The sequence below is a fragment of the Furipterus horrens genome, unplaced genomic scaffold (genome assembly GCF_987537825.1).
Source record: "Furipterus horrens unplaced genomic scaffold, mFurHor1.1.pri manual_scaffold_1, whole genome shotgun sequence".
Taxonomy (NCBI): Eukaryota; Metazoa; Chordata; class Mammalia; order Chiroptera; family Furipteridae; genus Furipterus; species Furipterus horrens.
In genome coordinates, this window is record NW_028327171.1 from 189,984,268 (window position 1) to 190,002,717 (window position 18,450).

Below are 18,450 nucleotides of genomic sequence, written 5' to 3' on the forward strand. Positions count from 1 at the left end.
TATGTCAGGATTTAAGCCATTACCTTCTATTTTTACCTTTCAGAGGAAGCTTTTTGTTTACTATGTTATTGAAGTAAACATTTCTACAGCTTATTGTAAGAAAGAAAATATTTACTTACATTAAATTGGGTGGTTAATAAAGACGTAGGTGTTTCATCCATTCTCTTAGAAAAGCCAGGAAACTATAAATATATAGTTAGTAAATAATAACACAAGAATAAACTGTTTTGCATACTCACAACTGATAAACATATAAAGCATCCTATATGAAACCTTATTTTGGTCTCTCGAGTTCATCTTATATTTCAAGTATCTGAGCTAAATAATATTATCTTCTCATTTGTTTCTCTTTCTAGAACAATAAAAGAAAAAGAAGCAAGTCCAAGCAGCATCAGGGCAACAAAGATGCTAAAGACAGGGCAGAGAGGCCCGAAGCAGGACCCCTGCAGACGCTGCCACCACAGATACAGAATGGCCATGTAAATGGCTGCGAGAAGGACAACTCGTCCACTGATTCTGCCAGCGAAAAACCAGTCCTTGTCCCGCGTGAGAAAGCGACCTCAACACTTGAGGAACCTTCCAAGGCACTCCGTGGTGTCACAGGTCAGTAATTGTTAAGTAACGTTGCTTAGGAATACATAGAAGAAAAGGATGCAAAGAGAACCTGCTGGCTCAGTCATGCTGCTGTTGATATTGTGGGAGGTGAAGGGCTGTTCTTCAGTGCACACGGCTTCAAACAGTCTTCCTGCAGAATGCCAGGGGAAGGGAGGAACATAACAGAGTCTAGCCCTGCACTAAGTAAAGGGTTGGTTTTTTTGTCTTAAAAACCAAGTTCTAGTCTGTATTAGGGTCATTAGGAAAATGGAAATTCCAAGTTTAAAGAAATTTTCTTTCTAGACACCTTTGCTGGGATAAGGGAGGGATAACTGGTGACAAAAGGAAATGTTATTAAAAGGTAGTATGTTACATTATGTGACAGAACATAATCTTCCAGGGTGTTAGAGTCTGGAATGTTAATTATTTTAGGCTACAGCTATATATTAATGAATCTACAAAGGCTAGTTCTTAATCAACTGTATGACCTTGGGTGCATCATTTCATCTCCACTGTCTCATCTCCTTTCTATAAACTCTAGGAAACTGTACTAGAGTATACTAGATCAGTGGTCCTCAATACTATCTTGTCCAAAGCTCCATTTTTACAATAAATTCTAAAATAAAATTCATAGATAATATAATCTACCTAGCAACAGAATTTCAATAAAGTAAGAAATGTAAGAAATCTGCAACAACTAATATAGAAGGCTTAATAAAATTGCTGGATGTTCAACCCACTTATAATGAATCACTTTGCACTTAAAAGAAATAAGCCATGCTAGATATTGTGGACACTGTTTCTTTATATTTGACATGTGAATTAAGAGCTAAATAAGTATATTTGTATGAAGACATGGAAGTGAATGCAACTGATGTAAAAACAGAGTGACCCAGGGGTGCTTGTTGTCAACTCCAATACCAAGACCGCTGGTGTAGTTGGCCATGTGATTTTCTAAATGGTGGCATACTCTTGGTAAAGTTCTGAACACTGTGAAGTACAATCTTTTCTTAATGTACACAGCAGCTATACCCTGGAAACCCAAGTAAATCCTAGAAATCCATAGGAAAACAGTACAAAAAATACTTTGGGTTTATATGTAAAGTGTCTAGAAGGACATGAGAAAGTTCAGGACACTGGGCAATTCTTTGTTGTGTGGCCTGTGATTACGAGTCATCTGGTATCTTACCCTCCCCTGCCACCCACATCATTTTGATAAAATTTAAAAATGCCCCATCAGTTTTTCAAAATGCTTCCAAAGAGATGGCAGATCCCTCTGAGAACCACTATATAAATTCTGATTTTATTGAATCAGCGACTTTTTAATATCCTTTTACATGCAAGTATGTATGCTAGAACCCACAGTAGATTTAGAGAAGGATTTGGTATGGTTGAGACCCTGAGGGAATTACATTCTGACCTCCTTAAAGAGAAGGTAGTGCATACTCTGGTGAATTTATGGTTTGGGGAAGAGAAGTGCCACATCCAACTAGGTGATGTCATGGGAGCAGTCAGTACTGGAGGACCTGTAGACTTAAGGCAGTAGAGAGGACTTGGAGGATTAGAGAACAGTAGGGAGAATTTGACTCAACACCCACCTGCTGTATATGAGGCAGTGCTACCCTCTGATTAACCAAAGATGAATAAGGCTCCGCCTAGGCAGAGTTCAGTCTAACAGAAGATACAGGTGCAAAATATAAAATCACGTGGTGACACGTACCACATCAGGGATGCAGTGAGGAAGCACTAAATAACTGACACACTGAGGCCCCATGTCCGGACGCTCGATGAGGCTGATCTGCCTCCAACACCCCGGCTCGGCTGGAAACTACTCTGTCCAGCAGAGGTTTCACGACCACGGTGGAACAAATTTATCCAGGACACTGTATTCTGTCTGGGGAGGAAAGGAGGCAGCTGTTTCCTCTAGTGGAGAAAGGGCAAGACCTCCGTTCCTCATGCTTTTAATTGAGAAGAGTATGCATGGGAGATACAAGGTCAAAATTCATAAATCATCAATAGCTTTTAGGTGCCTGGATTACAGTTGACAGTTACAGGTTATAGATATCAGTATAGAGGGTGCAGTGACCAGTCTGTGTCAGGGTCTATTAAACATCTTGATGCCACACTGGCAATAGGTGCCAGGTTTCATACATTCCTTGCTAGACATTGTTTATAGTTAACTAAGAGACAAGAAAAGCAGAGCAAGCTCCAAAGCATAATAAGCATTCTTTAAATCCAGTTCCCATGGAAACCTTCTGAGTGCCCTTCAGTCCTGTTTGCCGCACGGCCTTCCAGTGTTCTGTTAAGACTCAGAGGCCTCCTGGAGGGGCCTGGCTCACGGCTTGGGCTACAATTCCCGAAGCCACAGGAGCGGTTCCCCACAACACACTATAAAACACACTAGTGGGTTTTCAGGTGGATCACAAAGCACTAATTTTCTTCCATAAACACATTACCTAACAACTCTGTTAATGGTGCAATAATATAGGTGATCCTTACTACACGATGATTTCTTAAAACCAAACAGACAAGCAACAAAAAGAACCTATTTCCGTTTAGAATCTGGATTTTCCAGGATTTTTTAATTCAGTTTTTATGATGCCTCCCATTTTGAGAATATTTTGATTTATAGTTAGGACAGGAGAAAGAAATTAAATAATCAAGTGGCAGTTTCCCAACTTTGCTTGTTATTGCTTTCACATGAATTACTTTCAAAATCTAATTACTCAAGTTGCTGCTTTGATATCAATCATAGACTAAAAGCCTAGTACATATATTTGTTCATTTACTGATAATTTATACCTTCTTCCTAAAACAATTTCAGTAACTCTATCAAGTATATGACTTTAAAGCAAATGCAATATTGAAGAGCTTCACTTCACAGGGGATAGCTGTCTTGAAAGTTAAGTACCCACTAGATGAGTTCTCTGTTCAAGGAGGTTCTTATAAACCCTACCATGAAACTTCCTGTGAAGAATTCTATGCACAAAGAGCCATCCCGATATCCCTTCAATATTGTAAGATTGGCATGAAGGCATTGGGATATGTCAGCATTATTTTTTAACATTATTGGTTCATTACAAACCTAGGCTTCATGTAAAATTTTCTGTTAAAGAATAAATGATGGTAATGGAAGGTTATTAGATGTTTTGGCAAAAGGAAGGGACTCCTGGTTGACCATGAATTTCATTAGCAACCCATTTATTAAGATCATACATTTTAAAATAAGTTTGCAGTTAGGTTTTTCTTCCCCCCAAATAATGGACGTTATCAGGAAGTTGATGCCAAAACTGTCGGGTGACTTTAAAATGCTCGCTCAATCTGTTGGCAATCCAGAGAGCTCTAGCCCAGTGGTTCTCAACCTTCCTAATGCCGCGACCCCTTAATACAGTTCCTCATGTTGTGGTGACCCCCAACCATAACTAAAGCAAAGTGACTAATCACAAAAGCAATATGTAATAACATATGTATTTTCCAATGGTCTTAGGCGACCCCTGTGAAAGTCATTCAATCCCCAAAGGGATCGCAACCCACAGGTTGAGAACCGCTGCTCTGGCTGATGTTTCACATGTGGGTGTTAGGTCTTGGACATCCTGCCCCTGCCACCACCACCCCCTCGCCATTTTCTGTATATAACTGGAAACAGAAAGGATGGGAGTGATTCTTGAATCCCATTCCCTCATTTTATAGCTCAGGAAACCAGGATACCCAAGTTAAGAAGCTGAAAAGATAGCCCATACCCCTGGGATAGCACTCTTAATAGTTTACAGAAGTCTGACCCAAATTCATGTATTTTTACATATACATTTGACAGTTATTGCTAAAGCCATGAGCTTCCATGATATAAAATTGAAAATTTATAGTGTGTTCACCACCTCAAGTCAAATCTCCTCTCATCACTACTTGTACCCCCTCTTCTACCTTTCCCCTCCTCCTTTACCTCTGGTAATCGCCATACTCTTGTCTATGTCTGAGGCGGTGGTTTTTTTGTTTTTTGTTTTTGATTTTTTTTGCTTAACCCCTTCACCTTTTTCACCCAGCCCCTCCAGCCCCTCTCCTCTCTGACAGCTGTCAGTCTGTTCTCTGTATCTATGAGTCTGTTTCCATTTTGTTAGTCTATTTTGTTCATTAGATTTCACATATAAGTGAAATCATATGGTATTTGTCTTTCTCTAGCTGACTTATTTCACTCAGCATAATGCTCTCCAGGTCCATCCATGCTGTCACAAAATAAATGGTGATGGAAGGGGACTTGGCGTGGTGTATACACAATACAATATACAGATGGAGTATTATAGAACTGTACAGCTGAAACCTATGCAATTTTATTAACCAGTGTCACCCCAATAAATTCAATTAAAGAATAAATGATTTTTTAAAAAAGAAAGAAAAAGTAGGGGAAAATAATCATAACAAAGGTGTATAATAATCATCTGTACTTGAGTGGGTTCAAGTATAAGCTTAAAAGAAATCTCCAGTGTGCAGTGGTAAGCATTTATCAAGCTTTCTGTTAATGAAACTGGCTCAAGAAAGCCTGCTCTGAATGCTCCGCTGGGCAGCAGGCTGTGAACATGTGCAACACGTGTTTTATCTTTTTATAACACCTTGACATTCAAGATCTCTCTTTTTAAAAGTTTGAAACAGAATTGTTTTCTGGGAAGGGAAAAGTTAGCTTTAAGATACGTGCAGGTGGTTCAGGGGTGTGAGTGTGACTTCCTACATGGAAAATAACCACCCAGAGCATCATCATTTCAGGCTGTAAATATAGCACTATCGGGTGGACAATGCTGCATGTCAGCATGTAGCTCAGAAGTTTGGGAGTTGGATTTAAACTTAGTACAAAATTACTCCTTTAAGCCTTGAAGTAGTTTTTTCTAGACTTCCGAATTTTTAATAACAGCTCAAATGAGATCTTTTACATAATGCGATCAAGGTCATCCTTTATCCAAGTACAAAGTTGAACAAAGGGTAGATCAAGATTTATTCTTACCAAAAAAAAAAAAAAAAAAAAAAAAAAACCAACCCCGCCAAGGATCATTTTTATTTCTAAGGCACCACCTGAATGTTTAAAGCACGTTGTGACCTTAGGGTCCAGTTTTCCCAAATGTTCCTCCTGCTCTATTTTTCTTAAGGCTCAGACTGCCGAAATATATAGATGCTTATCACCTTGTAGGCCAGAATAATAAGAATTCAGATTCCTGTGGTGTCTTTCTCACACCAGACACAGTTCCCATTGACTAGGAAGGAAGCAGAATTGTGGGCCACCCACTGGCTCCCTTGAGGTCAACTTTGGGGCAGTGCTTTCCTTGTCTTCAGCTCCTCTTGCTGGTCCCGCCAGCCTCCCTTTATGTCTCCTCATCTTCTAAAGCATCGCAGGAAGCCAGCTCTCCTGGAACTGGTTATTTGTCTCACACAGAAGCCTCCATGCTGTGTTTGCTGATGTCCACAAACCGGACTTCACTATCTGACCTGTATCATTGAACAGAAGCAGCGCCGTCATTTTACCTTTGCAGTGGAGATTCGGTGTTTTGGCATGGCGATGGCACAGAGCCACTTCCCGTTATTTTAGAATGTGGTCTGCTTGTCCCTTATGTGTAAACAAAAAGAAAACAAACAAAAAAACCCACCAGACTCTTTCACAGTATTTTTATGGTCTGAAGTTCCCTGCAGAATTCCAAGCTGACATTTTTACACTGGTGTCCTTGCTTCAGGATTATCTCCCCTGCTTCTCTAAGCCCTGTATTGGACCCAAGGATTAGGCGACATCAAAAAGAAGAAAAAAACTCACCTAGAATGTGAATCACAAAGCCAAATGTGTGTTTTCCAGGATTGCAATGGTGCCAGCTCTCAAGTGGAAACAGTATAATATCGGAGCTAAGAGCCAGGGCTTTAGCATTATATGTGTTGGGATTCAAATCTTGGCCTCTTCGCTTACTAGTGTGTGTCCCTGGACCCATGTCTTGGTGTCCTACGTACAGAATGTCACTGCACTTTACCAGGTGGTGGGAGCAGTAAGTGAGATACAGAAAGAGACTAGCACAGCATCTGGCACACAGTAAACACTCAAGTCATTTCTTTAGCTATGTAGTCAAGATTTTAAAGCACCTAACGTGACAGAAATTTTTCTAGAGGAAGTAAACAAGTCAACAGTTTTTACCATCATGGAGTTTACGTTCTTTTGGCGGAGGATGGGGAAAAAAGATGCATGATAAACTAGAATCAAGTAAGTTACCAAGATAATTATAGATCATAGTAAATGTCACGACGGCAGCAATAAGAGGGAGATTAAGGCGGGGGTGGGGGGGTGCGCAGCAACTTCAGATAAGACCACGATGTGACATGAGTGAATAAAGAGGAGACATTGACGTTGAGGCACAAATACCTTAATTCAGGTTCTGTCACACATGCATGGTCTTGGTGGTCTGAACAGGCAATGTTTTATTTAAACCTTAAATAAGGACTAGCTGAAGCTCCTGTAGAGGTATAACCATAGATCTTTTTTAGTATTTTTTAAAATTTAGATAGTATAGTTTATTAATTTATACAACCAACATTAAGTACTGTTATATAAACATCCATTTTGCAAGTTTATATTTTAAAATACATAAGCATATTATCATTGTCACTTCTTAATTATTATTCTAGCATTTGAATACTGAGTGTTAACTCTTGTTTGTAGTTGTTCATTCTCAACCTCAGCTTCCAACAGCACTGTGTCTGAGCTGTTCAGATCATTAAGTTGCATCTTCAATGACTTAGACCTCTGTTGCGTTTTCCTGTGTATGATGAAGCAGAAAGAGGCAGACATAGGATGCAGTGACATGAGGGCACAAGAAATATCAAACCCCTTGGGTATTTTTCTGCCACCTCAGTGAAGGAAATCTAGAGACCCTTCCCATCTCTTTCTTGTTGAAAACTTACTTTCGCTGCAACCCGACAGCAAAAACACAAAACTACTCATCTTTAAATAGCTGAATACCTTCCTAACTTCACACCCATACTTGTTATGGTGATTTCAGTTACAAACAGACTATATTAAATGGAATGCACTCCTTGCAAACAACAGAAGTCCTTCCAAAACATTTTCTGAACAAAGATTTAAATGGTGCTATCAAAATGTAATGAGAATTAAGCCTGTTTTGCAAGGAAATAAATCAGTGAGATAAATCAAATTAATGTGCCTACCTGCTGTCATTGACAGCTTTAATTCATTGACTTTACTATTTATTACCTTTTAATATGAATAAACTTACAGAGGTATTAATGACATATAAGACCTTGTAAAAACAATTTAAAAAACCTAAAAATTTTATTTTCAATTAGAAAGTTACCAGCTTTATGCCCGCTGAGCTAAGTAAGTTAATAGGACTTGAATGAAATAATAAAATCTATCTGTATTTGATAAAGATGTTAGGAAAAGGGAGAACGAGCTGACATTATTTCTTCTGAATAAACCTATCTGTTTTGCTGTCTGTTTCAAAGTTATTGGTTTCTCTGATTATCTGTTAATTATCCTGTCAGGTAGTGATGGAAGAATGATGAATGTGAACATGCAGTCAAGTCGTACAATAATTATACTGTGAAAAGAGTTTTCTTGGGGCTTCATCAGAGACCATTATTCTCTAACATCTAAAGAGATTTAACTTTACTCACTGTTCTCCATTTCTTCACCTCTGTATCACTTACCAACCTGTTTATTATGGCTAACAGCCCCATTAGTCCAAAGTAATTGTTCCCACTAAATTTACCATCGACCTCCATGTATTGAATATAGCATACATTTTTCTTTAAAAAAAAAAAAGAGGTATTTATTTTGTTTGTGCTTGACAAAATAAAAGCTAATAACAAATTATAAATAAAAGAGAACTTTCTGATAAACATGAAATATCTACAGCTAATATCTACAGCTACTTAATAATAAAATAATGAATACAATTTCCCTAAGATCAAAATCAATGCATGGATGCTTATTCTGCACTGTAATAGCATTCTTAACTATCCAAGAGGGCAACATTGGAAAGGAAGAGTCAAACTTTATTTTCAGATATCATTATTGCCTATGAAGAAAATGTTAAGATGTCTACAAAAAACAGAAATACTGGTAGCTACATTTAAAAAGTTTTTAAAAATGGCTACATTAAATTGGGTAATACATTTTGTCTAACTTAATACACCCAAAATATTATCATTTTGACATGCAATCAATATTTTTTTAATTATAGAAGACATTTTTTGTACTGGGTGTATTTTAGTGTGTATTTTACACTTATAGCACATCTCAGTTGAAACAAGCCACATTCCCTGTGTTCAACAGTCACATGTGGCTAGTGGATACCTGATTAGACAGTGCTATGAATCAACGCTAGGTCAGCTACAGTCTATTGAAGTTTACAAGTGAATTCCAGAAAAGACAGAGAATGGTGGTACTTCCGGCCTATAATGTTAGAGGGAAACTACTACGTGTGTATCCAAAAGAGAACTCCAATTATTCTAATGAACCTAATTCTGTTATAGTTGAATAACTCTCTACCAATTTTCATCTGAAAGAGCTCCAGAGTTTTACAGTATTTGAAAATATATGTGCAAATAGTATATCCAAGTAGTCTTTGAGAACTTCACATAATCCCAGTGTTCAGTGACCCCACCAAAATGAGTTTCCAAAAAAAATACTTCTACTCAAATTTCTCAATAAATATACATTGAATGAGAGCTGAAATGAACCAATAGCCCACATATCAGTTTTCTGATACACACAAAAATTATTTTCAACTCTAAGTAAATGAGCCTGTGCTCATTTGCATGGTTGCCTTCGGTTTAAAATTCTTTTGCGTTCCACAGAACAACTTTTTTCCTTAGGTCATTATTTTCATCAGGTTATCGTATGAATCCCCTTATTTTTAAGAATAAGACTAATTTACTACACTATTCACAATGAGCTTTATTTTAGATTCTCAATTTATAATATTTCATCACGGCTGAATCTTAACTATGATTTAGAGAGGGAGTGAGTTGGAACCAGCCTGTACTTAATCACTATTTTAACAAAACATTTATAGACTCATCAGAAATTTCCTTTTTCATCTTTTGCAGTAGAATTTCTCCAGGTGGGTGGTGCCACCCGTGTTCACCCCAACAGAACACCTGGTGGGTAGAATCCTGGGCCCACTGCTAAAGCAGAAGCTCTGGGATTCTCAGGCACACTAAAGTTGGACAACCACTGCCTACACTGAGCTTCCACTCTAGCATAACTAAAGCTTTCTGAGAACCTTTCTGGGTGAGGAAACCACGGCTCAGAGAAGTTAGGTGACTTGCCCAGGGTCATCCGGCAAGTACCGTATTTTTGGCTCCATAAGACGCACTTTATTTTTCCCCCAAAAGTGAGGGGAAATGTCTGTGCGTCTTATGGAGCAAATATTGCATCACAGACCGTGGTGTGTATTACCTGACCTGTCAGCGGTGGTGACAGCTGTTAGAAGAAGAAGCGGTGGGCCCACGCAAAACCCCTGGGGATGCTTAAATGTCCCACTTTACTGCTGATTCTCAGGGCTTCTGGTCAGTTGCCATCTGCCTCTGCCCATCACCCAGGACCTGGGAGAGTGCAGAGAGCTGCCTGACACTCCCAGCTACAACCACTGACCTGTCGAATCAGCTGAGGCTAATAACGGGTATGAGGCACAGTGCAATTGCCAATTGTCTTTGACGCTGGGTGGGGTCTGTGTCAGTAGAACCGCCTCCAATCACCAATCACTGTGTCTTAAGCTCTGTCAATCATGAGAGGCAGATGGTTGGAGCTGGAGTAACATGTTCTCGGCTGGCTACTGGCTCCATTAGATGCTACAACTGTCTCGTCTACATACTGTATCCAGTGCACACCAGATTTCTGTGTGAGGAGGCCAGCAGTAACTGGGTGAGCAGCCATAAATGCTGAAATTGGTAGTTTAATAAAAGTAGTTATGGTGGGCTCACTATTCTAGTAGTAACACAGGCACTGAGGGGATTAAGGGTTATCACTAGCCATAACAGGCACTGGAGGTAGTCCGCCAGAACCTGTAACTGGGACAGAGATACTCTCAGTGACTGTTACAACTAGTGATACCTCTTAATTCCCCCAATGCCTGTTATTAAAGGCCCCCATAAATTCTGACACTAGCAATGATGAGTTCTTGGGGTTCCCAGAAAACTAGAAGAGTACTTGAACCTTAAAGTCTCTCCTTATTTGTTAATGACAATGATGATGGTTCTTAATACCACTGTTGACTGCGGTTCACTTTACATGGTTGAAATATTATTCTGTTATGTTTCATTAAATACTTTAGGACATCATTTGGTTCAGAATTTTTTTTTTCTTGTTTTCCTCCTGTAAACCTAGGTGCGTTTTATGGTCAGGTGTGTCTTATAATGCGAAAAATGCAGTAATTATCAGAGCCAAAGCACCTGCCCAGGTCTTTTGACTCCAAGTACAAGGTTCTTCCTATTCCTTTTATATCTTCTAATCTAATAAGGATTCTATTAAATGTTTCATTACTGGAGGAAATGCTGTTTTCAGTATTTAATTACTATGTTCACTACCTTTGTTGAACATTTCTTTGTGTACTATAATTTCCCTTTAAGTAAATTTAAAGAGTGCTCATCATTCAGCCCATAAAATGTATGCTGTGGTTTCTTGATATGTAGGTTATGAATGATGGATTCACATTTACACTTCTCATAAATGGGCTAATGTCTAAAATAAAATTGACTAGGACCCAGATCATATTCATTTTTACTCTCCGAGTGCAGTCTCTATAATGTTTGTGACAGTGTCAGGAAAACCGTTCTTTGTTTCTTTTTTTTTCCCCTATGAAATGTAAGTATACTTTAATTCAATCACAATTCTACAGATAGCTATTGGGCCAGATACAAATCCTGGGGCCTCAAAAGTGAATCATATTTTAATATTTGCCTTCAAGAAAGTCATAGCCTCTTCAAGGTGAAGGCAAGGGGCAGACATGTAAGTATTGTGTTAAAACATAACGCACTAAGTTTTTACAAAGCACTATGGGAGTAAAGAGAAATGAGGCAGGGCGAGTGTCTGAAAAGGGGCTGGGTTTCATTGAGATGACATTGTGCTCTGTTTGAGTGTGAGCCACAGTCAGCCAGAAAAGTGAAGTCATTCCTACAGGGTCATCAGGACCTAGGGAAGATCAGAACATGGGTCTCCCACGTCCAAGCCTGCGCTCTTTCCACTACACCCAGCTTTCTCCAAGAACCTGGCCTTCCAAAGCACACTGGCTTCCCTTTTTTTCACATCCAAAGTTCTCTCTGGTAGTAAGATGTTAAGGGTGATACATTTCCTTTTCCAGTCACTAAGGTGCCTTTTAATTCACTCCAGCAATAACTAAATGGGAACCTACCTTTAAAAGATGCCGAGAGCAACGTGCTGCTAATTTATTGCAACATCTATTAGAGCTCCAGAGAGAATCTGACTTCCTAGATTTTAAATATAGTTGAGATATTATGATGATGTTTTCTGATTTAATTCCTCCATAAATTCAATGAAATGATTATAGTACCTGTTGTCACTTCATTTTTGCCCTATCTCCAATCACTCTTCTGCCTTCATTAATTCAAAATAAAGTACCACAAGACATTAATGTAACACTTGGAGGTAAGAGGGCTACATTTTCATAGCTTCAATAGGAAATCACACTTAAAGACATCTGTGCCTTTACTGAATGGGGAAAAAAGACACCTGGAAGCCTCCTCCTAATAACTTTTCTGGATGAGAAAACTAAGGCTCAGAGATGTTAAGTGGCTTACCCAGGGTCACCTGCAAATAATTACCAGAGCCAAAACACCCACGTTTTGGCTCCAAGTACAAGGCTCTTTCTGTTTCTGGTACCTCCTCTAATCTTCTGGGGATTCTATTAGAAACAGTTTCTTAACTGTTTGCAATGAAAAGCATTATTGCCCACATGTAAACAAAACAAAAACTTGGCATCCTCCATCACTTTGTCATCAATGTTTTTAGTTTATCACTTCACAGTCATTATTTGGTGTTTTCTTACAGAAGGCAACAGACCACTGCAACAGAAACTGTCCTTAGATGGCAACCCCAAACCTATACACGGAACACCAGAGAGGTCAGATGGCCTACAGTGGTCAGCTGAGCAGCCTTGTAACCCAAGCAAGCCTAAGGCAAAAACATCTCCTGTTAATTCCAATGCCCCTGCAGCTCATCTTGAAATAAAGCCAGATGAGTTGGCAAAGAAAAGAGGTAAAGTGATTTCTTTTGCACAAATGGTTCAACGTATTTTGCACAGAGAAGTGCCAGAATGACAGAACTTTCCAAGAGATGCTGCGAGTTGAAGAGAGAAACACAGGAAATTGCGTTTCCTTCTGCGACCCACATAGATTGAAAGGCAGATGTGATTCCTCCCATATTAATCAAAGGTCTTGAATGTTTCAATGGAATTGCATCCCCTTTCTCTGCCTCCCTATGACCATTCTTCTCTTTGTAGTCATGGGTAAATTTGCACCACAAATACTTTCTACCCTAATGTTTTTTAAAGCAGATGTTAATGCAGGAGCTCTTTGTGAAATGTGAATGCTGAGCGTTTCCCTGATATACAGGTTCTGAACCTGCATGGAACAAAGATGAGTCTAGGGACTGGAATGTCTTCAGATATGATCTTTCTCACGTGAATTCAGTTCTGTTAGAGCTTGCAGACAAAATAACACTGAAAGAGGGTTTTATATTTGGCACACCATATTTTCATTATTTTTCAAGCTGTGTTATACTTTACACATAACTGGTATTAAAAATGAAAGGGGCTAAATCACTTCCTTTCTGATCCCCAGAAGATTAAATAATATTCTTCATTTTCAGCCTCAGTTATATCTGATTTCCTTGGCTTTAGTTTGATACGATTTCTCAGTTTTCTTGAGGGAGAGAGATTTCTTTCTTCTAAGAAACATGCCCTTGTTGGGGTAAATACAGTTTGCTGACTTGCTTTGCACTATCTGTAAACCTTGGTGACAGTTTCAGGAAATGGGGCTAGATTGGCACCCACAGAGCTGCTTTAAGTGCTGCTGCTATAATTACAGGCCTGGCTCGGGACTGCTGGGGCCAGAGCCAGTGTACCTGGCACCAACGCTCAGTCCTCTCTCTAGCTCACTTGTACCTCTCCCAATCTCTAAGTCATTTTCCTCTTCCAAAAGCTCTGTTGGCTGTTACCCACGCAGAGTGGTGTTTACAGAGAGAGCCAGCAGCACACATGGTCTTTAGACACACCACATTCTAAGAAACTGCAGTATGTGATAGAACATATGATCAGAGCCTGTTTTCCAAACAGCAGAGGGGACACGTGTGCCCCACAGCGGTCTGAGCGGCTGTACAAACCATCCGCTCTGGATTTTAAAAACCCTGGACTATCAACATCCTCTTGACAAAACATGTTTTTTTCAATGAAAAACAAAAATCTCTTTTTATTGACGGAGGGGGTGAGTTAGTTGGGTTTTGTTGTTATTATTCAGCTAACAAATATAAAGTGGTAAAATTTTAAAAACACATTTTTTTTTTCTTGACGTTAATTTTAGGCCCAAATATTGAGAAATCAGTGAAGGATTTGCAACGCTGCACGGTGTCTCTAACTAGATACCGTGTCATGATCAAGGAAGAAGTGGATAGTTCAGTGAAGAAGATCAAAGCTGCCTTTGCTGAATTACACAATTGGTGAGTAATTCAACATGGAAACTATACATTTGTGGCACTTGAGCTGTTCCCATAAGGTAAAGCATCACACGGAAAACATTGTTTATTTAACATATAAACATCACAGAGCAACTCTTCAGCAGGTTTTCTTAAGCCCTGTAGGCAGAGGCATATGTCTTGGGTATAAAAAAGAGGAGAACATGTTTGAATAAAAAGAAACTTGATACACATAATTCACTGGCATTTGAAGTTGGCCCAAAAGTGTATTGAATGATGTAGAACACAACATAGAACAAAACCTCAACAAATGACATTTTTGACAAATCTCTAGAAGGCCAATATCGTGCATGCTACTAAGAAAAGATATATTCCAACTTTGTCATTATAAAAGAAAAACTCCCTTAACAGAACTCAGAAACATCTTACATAATAAGCTTAGTGACAGCCCCGTTCTTGGGATTTTTAAGACTGGAATTAAGAAATGGCACACTGGTGTGATTTTGGTCCTGCCCTGTCCTGCAAATGATTTTGATGGAGAACCATTCGTTGAATCCTGCATATTTGCTCATGTCCATAATTGGAAGGAAACATCTGTTAGTAAAGGTTAGGTTTGTATCAGTAGAGAAATATTCTCAGTGTATCAATCAGAACTCTTTCAGTTGGGTTTCAGTGACAGAAACCCAAGGTCCACTAGTTAAAGACAAAAGAGAATTTATTGGTTGATGTACATGAAAACACCAGAAAATTCCTTTAGACAAATTCAGTTCTAAGTCAAAATTATGTTATCAGGATTCAGTTCCTCTCTCTCCCTCCCTTCCTTTTTCCCTCACACCCTCTCTCTTTTCCTCTCTCCGTGACCCTCTTCCGCAGTCTCCTGGTTCTGCTTATTCTTGGCTTCATTCTTAGGCACGATCTCTCCTTGTAGCAGCAAAGACTCCCTGGCAGCTCCAAGCTTACATAATCCTTGGCCCCCGTCATCTGAGAGAGGGCTTCGTTTCCAAAAGTTCTAACAGAAGTCCAAGGGCCAATTTTCAATGGCTGGGTTGGATCATGTATCTGTCCCCAAACCAGCCACTCTAGCTAGAGGGATAGTCTTCCCACTAGCCAGGCGGAGCCCTGTGTCTACCACAGTTAGTGGTGGGGTCAGCCCCACCTGAACCCCATGAACTGAGAATTGAAGAGCTATGGTTCCCAGAGAAAAATCGGGGTTCTAAAAAGAAAAATACAGGATGGAGAAAATGCATCCTCAGTGCCCACGTTCACATAGCATGTCCCCTATATCTCACTGGCCTCCCATGATTCTAGAACTTGGTCACATCTGTGTATTTTTCCTATTCCAATTTTTTTTTTTTTTTGGACACTGATATATATGCTTTTTAGTTAATTATTGAGTTGTGTAAAACTAAGGTTTACACTTAACACTCATGTAATCTAAAATTCTTGAATTTTAAACCATTTGCTACATATAATACACGATTCTATGGGTGTGTAAGATGCCCTTAAAAGAAATCCATGCCATTCAATTATCATTCAGTGAGGAATCATTTCCCCTCCCCCCAGTCACAGCATTTGGACCATCATGAACCTCTTCTCTGTTTGATCAGATTATAACCTAACTAACTGTTCAAAGCAGACTCCAGGAATATGTTTGAAACTGTTAGAGAAGGTAAAGATACTATACAAATAAAAGATGTTACTTTTATTTTTATTGGCTTCTCAATTTCATAGCTATATGACTTTTCCAATCTATCCTTAAGTTACCCTAATATATATATATAGCACACTCAACTTCAGGCCGGAAAAGGGCGCGCTAGTAAATAATGTAAACTTTATGGGCTATAAGGTCTCTTCAGCAGCTCAGCTCTGCTGTTGTGGCACAGAGGCAGCCAGAGACAATGCAGAAAGGCAGTGGGCCAGATTTGGCTCGTGGGGGTCATAGTTGGCCAGCCTCTGTCTGGAGGCATTCCTTAGCTGCTCAGAGAAGACCTGTCTTATCCTTTTGTGTAACATTTTAGAAGAAACTCTTCCTCTGAGGCTCTATTATACATTCCATCTGAGTGACTCACACACTAACTGACAAAGTGTAGCAACGACCTCAAATTACCTCTCTCCTCCAGCTGCTCTGTGTCTTTTTTTTTTTTTTTCTTTTTACTGTTGTTCCTTAGTAAAATGAACATCACGTGGGTCATGGGACATTTTGAGATTTATAACAGATTCTTTGACTGTTTCACTCCTCAAGAGCTGAAAGCATGGGGCCAGGAAACCCAGCACCCAGGGAAGTAGTGTATCTTTTCTCTGCTTGTAATTCACATTGTTTTAAACTAGTGGGAAGGCTCACTTCTGAATGAGCTCTGCCAAGCAATACTGCTGTTCAAAAGGCACCTACTTGACAAATTGGCAGTTTTCATCCAAACTGGAGAAGAAAAAATTTACATCAACCATTTTCTGTATGCTTTTGCTACAAAATGAGTAAACGCCACACTTGTTTTCTGATTTAACCCTTAATAAAAATGATCCGAAAATAATAACATAAGTGTTAAGTTAAAAATAAAACCAAAATGTTCTTTAATCAACCACTCACATACATTTCTGCCAAATAGAAAAACTTTGACTCTGTTCCAAATAAGCCTGCAGCCCAGTCAGCATGGTGATGTACTTGAATTAAGCCTGCCTCTCATTTTCTGAAGGATGAATTTTAGGGATTGTGGTGCTTTTGGAAAACAGCAGGTCACAGAACTGAAGAAGGCAGCTTAAATGTTTTTTAAAAATTAAGCTTTTCTGTTGGTAGTGAAATCATGAACTATAGGCATTAGAATTTTGAATGCAGCGCCATTGATTTAATGCAGTTGAGACCTCAGGATTACACTGTAAGACATATCCAGAGCTGGAGAATGTGGGGCAACTCCTTTGGAAAGGTTAGAAAGTGCTGTTGCCGAGACGTACAGGGACTCATCCGTGCACAAGCGACGTTGCACTTCCAATTCTCCTGCTCCCCTTCCTTCGGGCCACCCAGTTCTCTCACCAAAGCTTTCAACAGGCGTGTGTCCAGTATACAAATACATAGAAACTCTTGGATAAGAAATTCTAAACATTCACTTCGTTACCCAAGTGCCAGCTTCAGGAGGTGAGTCCTGCCTGACTGGATTTCCCCTGCAATACCGCTGAAATTCATGGGAATGATGATTTTGTGAGTCTGGGAGGAGGCAGTTGTTTGTGTGTGCTCAGTACCGAGCAAGCACACAGCTGAGTAAAATGAACTAAATGCTTATCCTTCCCGGTCTGGTTGTGAACAATGCTTCATTTAATACAGTTAGTGAAGAAAACCATTAAGTTGCTAAATTATAATATCAAAGTTGGCATTTAACCCAGATACTGTTACATAGGGCTAAATGGCCATTGCGTGGATCGTTGTCATTTCCCCAGAAAGCATTGGAGCTTGGAGAGGAGAACAAAGATGACACAGTGCTCTCACAATACATCCTAACAAAATAAATTTTGCAACGTGAGCATCTGTGTGAAAAGACCCATCAGGAACTAACATGAAACAGCTGGGTTTTTCCCTATATGATTGGCCCCCACCGCAACTGGAAAATATTCATTCTTTGGAATTATAGCTGTCAGATTTAATTGCTTTGTGTGCGGACTAGCCTAGCTGCTCATCACGAATCTGTGTGTGTGCATGTCCAAGTTGATGGTGAAGGCTTAAAATGAGCAGTTAAAGCACTGAAGTCAAAAAACATCGAGGAAGGAGAGTAATACTTGATAGTTCTTCCATATGCTGGGGGAGGAAGGATTCCAAAACGGAGCTGTAACGATTGTTAAGGTGCTAATGGCAGTTTGATATCTAATTAAAAGCACTCCTAAAGAAAATGGAGGGTGGTAATGAGCCACTAGCGTGTGTGCTGGGAGTGGGGTAACAGGGTCGCAGAGAATGAGGTCTGGAGGGGGCCATATGTTTAGGCTGCTTTGGATTCGAATAGGAAAGAGAAATCAGTCAAAGCATGCCTTCTGTATAAAGGGGCCAGAAATGTTTCTGTGCCTCATGTTTATTTTTTCCTGAAGCAGTGCCAGGTCTGGCTCAATAAGAATTGGGAAGTAGGTCAAGGAGTTCCAGCTCCCCTGGCCCTAAGCCCTTGCCTACCTCCCTCTCCTCTCCGTCTTGG

At 39.5% G+C, this 18,450-nt stretch overlaps 1 protein-coding gene across 6 annotated transcripts in view; it reads left to right on the forward strand.

Annotated features, from left to right (window-relative positions):
* The window catches only part of SPATS2L (spermatogenesis associated serine rich 2 like), a 150,699-nt gene that overhangs the window by 102,538 nt on the left and 29,711 nt on the right, over positions 1-18,450 (forward strand). For 5 of the 6 annotated variants that reach the window (XM_090282291.1, XM_090282325.1, XM_090282318.1 and 2 more), the window contains 3 exons: positions 357-603; positions 12,644-12,850; positions 14,173-14,308. In XM_090282291.1, coding sequence (XP_090138417.1) covers positions 357-603; positions 12,644-12,850; positions 14,173-14,308 — 590 coding nt within the window. The remainder of the gene's footprint in view (positions 1-356; positions 604-12,643; positions 12,851-14,172; positions 14,309-18,450) is intronic. The other variant, XM_090282308.1, reaches the window with a different exon arrangement.